Source organism: Berghia stephanieae, chromosome 14 (assembly GCF_034508935.2).
Source record: "Berghia stephanieae isolate SIO BIC M18660-M18661 chromosome 14, UCSD_Bste_1.3, whole genome shotgun sequence".
Taxonomy (NCBI): Eukaryota; Metazoa; Mollusca; class Gastropoda; order Nudibranchia; family Aeolidiidae; genus Berghia; species Berghia stephanieae.
In genome coordinates, this window is record NC_088373.1 from 23,588,734 (window position 1) to 23,591,368 (window position 2,635).

The 2,635-nt window shown below is 35.6% G+C and overlaps 1 protein-coding gene across 1 annotated transcript in view; it reads right to left on the bottom strand.

Annotated features, from left to right (window-relative positions):
* LOC144959544 (uncharacterized) overlaps positions 1-2,635 on the bottom strand; it is a 7,199-nt gene that overhangs the window by 3,432 nt on the left and 1,132 nt on the right. Inside the window, exons 2-4 of the mRNA XM_078892160.1 lie at positions 1,912-2,198; positions 844-914; positions 143-274 (exon numbers count right to left, since the gene is read on the bottom strand). Coding sequence (XP_078748286.1) covers positions 143-274; positions 844-914; positions 1,912-2,198 — 490 coding nt within the window. The remainder of the gene's footprint in view (positions 1-142; positions 275-843; positions 915-1,911; positions 2,199-2,635) is intronic.

Here is a 2,635-nt window from a genome sequence, read left to right on the forward strand (position 1 = left end):
GATTCATATTTTTAGTTGGAAACAAAAATAAATGTTTTTTCCAAGACTAAACGTTCTTGTTTTGTTCTTGTTTGGTTCGGCAACTACATACGGACCGGAGAGGACAATGAATGCACTCAATTTGTAGCCTAAGGAAGCTGACCTTTGCGAATCCAGTAGATGTATGTGATGATGGCAGCGGTGACAATTACTAAGACAACGCCGTGGAAAATACCAAATGATATTGCAAGAATAAAATGTTCATCATCCAATTTTCTGACGTCTGATCCAGGTTCTGAAGATATAAAAAATAGCAGAAATGGGTACGGACATAACTTATAGCCTGACAATAAATAAAACCAACTATGACCAATATTTCAACGTCATTATTAGGGCTGTGGACCTCCTAGTGAGTTGTCTTTAGTAGTGGCCAAGGAAACAAGTGATCCCATTGGTTGATATGTTGAATACAACTCACGATTTGTTTTGTTTTGTCGCCAAAGTCTTGTTTTTGAACGTCGTTATGGGGGTAATTAACTGTCATGGTTTTACAAAGGCCACTAACTCATGGAACTGGCTATGGAACATCATACAATTTTTTTAAAAAGTGAGCTTTTATATAGCTCAATATCCATTAAATGTGCTCAAAGTGGATTACAAAAGATCCCTGACCAAAAGCAGCACGTAACATGCAGAACGAGACATGACCACTGTTAGGCACGATTACACTTGTTTGTTTGTTTTTCCGACAGACACAACGATGTTAACAACCAGTTACCCGTTTTACACCTGAGTACAGTGAGTAAAATGTGAGTAAAGAGCATAGCCACACATTAAATAAAAAAAAAGAAAAGGAATAACTACCTGGTTCTTTCCTGGTTCCAAGGAAAATATGAGTAGGCGCCCCTTTCGCATTGTTGATGGTAAATCTGTACCTGTGGTAGAATTAGTTCAAGATGAAATTTTCTTATTGACCATTCTTCTTCTTATACAAATAAAATGAATTTTAATGAAAAGAGAAAAAGCGTAATATAAACTTATCTTACCAAATAGATTTTTATCTTTTACATTCTTTGCTTTGCTCCCTTATATATATATATATATATATATATATATATATTATATATATATATATATTTATATATACATTATGAAAACAGTAACCATGATATAATAGTGCTCCACTTTTGGATAAAAGTAGCTATTTATAACCACACAAACAAATTACTAGATTACTATGGATTGAAGATGTGTAAGACACAAAAATGAATCGTCTCGGCCACAAAAAAATGTGAGTGACAATTCGCATTCTATATTAGCTCTAACCATCATCATCGAACACTTTCGTACCTACGAGTACCCATCAACACTCATAAATGTATTATATATATATATATATATATATATATATATATATATATATATATATATATATATATATATATATTATTGATGGATGAGCTGTAGTTCTGACAATAAACTAACAATCCAGAGCTTTATGAATTAAGTAAAAATCAACTCACAATACTGTCGTTTCGACACAGGGAGTCGGTTTGTCAGTTGTACGATCTACTTTGATCTAAGAAGATCTCCCAAGTGAAGACACATTTGTGTGTCGAAACTGCCGTAATGGACGAAATGTGGGTTGATTTTTACTCATTTTACACAAAAACACACACACACACATAAACATATATTCACATATATATATATATATATATATATATATATATATATATATATATATATATATATGTATATATATATATTATAAGAGGAAAATGTGAAAGAAGAGAAGGAGGAGGATCGGAGAGGAGGAGGAGAAGGAGGAGGATCGGAGAGGAGGAGGAGGAAAAGGTGAAGACAGGCGATATGGGTTTTAGAGGTGGGAGAAGATAATGAATAAAAATCAGTGATAGTTTTGAAACATGCCTTGTATCCTCCTTGACCTCGAAATCTGTAGCCCATAATTGGACAGTGGCAATACGACAATTCTGTTCTGTGAACTCAACAATGTAGGTTTGTCGAGGGATCTCCTTGTACAAAGGCTCACCCTTATGTTCTCCCACAATTCTCTCCATGGTGTAAGATACTGGTGCAGGATGGGAAATAACTTCCACTTCTACCAACAATTTCCCATTTGGTCTGCTCCTCGCCTCTGGGGGCGTTGCTTTGGGAAACGTAGGAAGCGGGGCTCCTGATGAGAAAATCAATCTGAGCTATCAAGAGTACCGATGAAGTTTGGGAAATATATCTTAAGATTAATTTTCATTGTTTTTCTGCTTTTATTTGGCAAATGCTAGTACGAAATTTTGCAATAATGGGCTTCTATTTATTCAGACCCTAGAGGTAAAACGACTATTTTGACACAATATACTGAGGACACATAATGTGCTATAAGTTTCCCTTTAATTCAGAAAAGTGAGTGGAGCAGGCACTGAGGTCTAGGTTGATAATAACAAGAAATGAAGTTAGTAGGAAATTCCAGGAGACAACATAGAATAAAAGCCTCACGGCGGCTTTGGGGGCTCGAACCCGCGGTCTTATTGCCTGGCCGGAGAGATCGTGACTCTACTGTATGAGCTATTCACGACCTACGCGGATCCCACTTTCCCTCACACTTCATTTCTTGTTAAGTTATCATTTATAAGGTTGA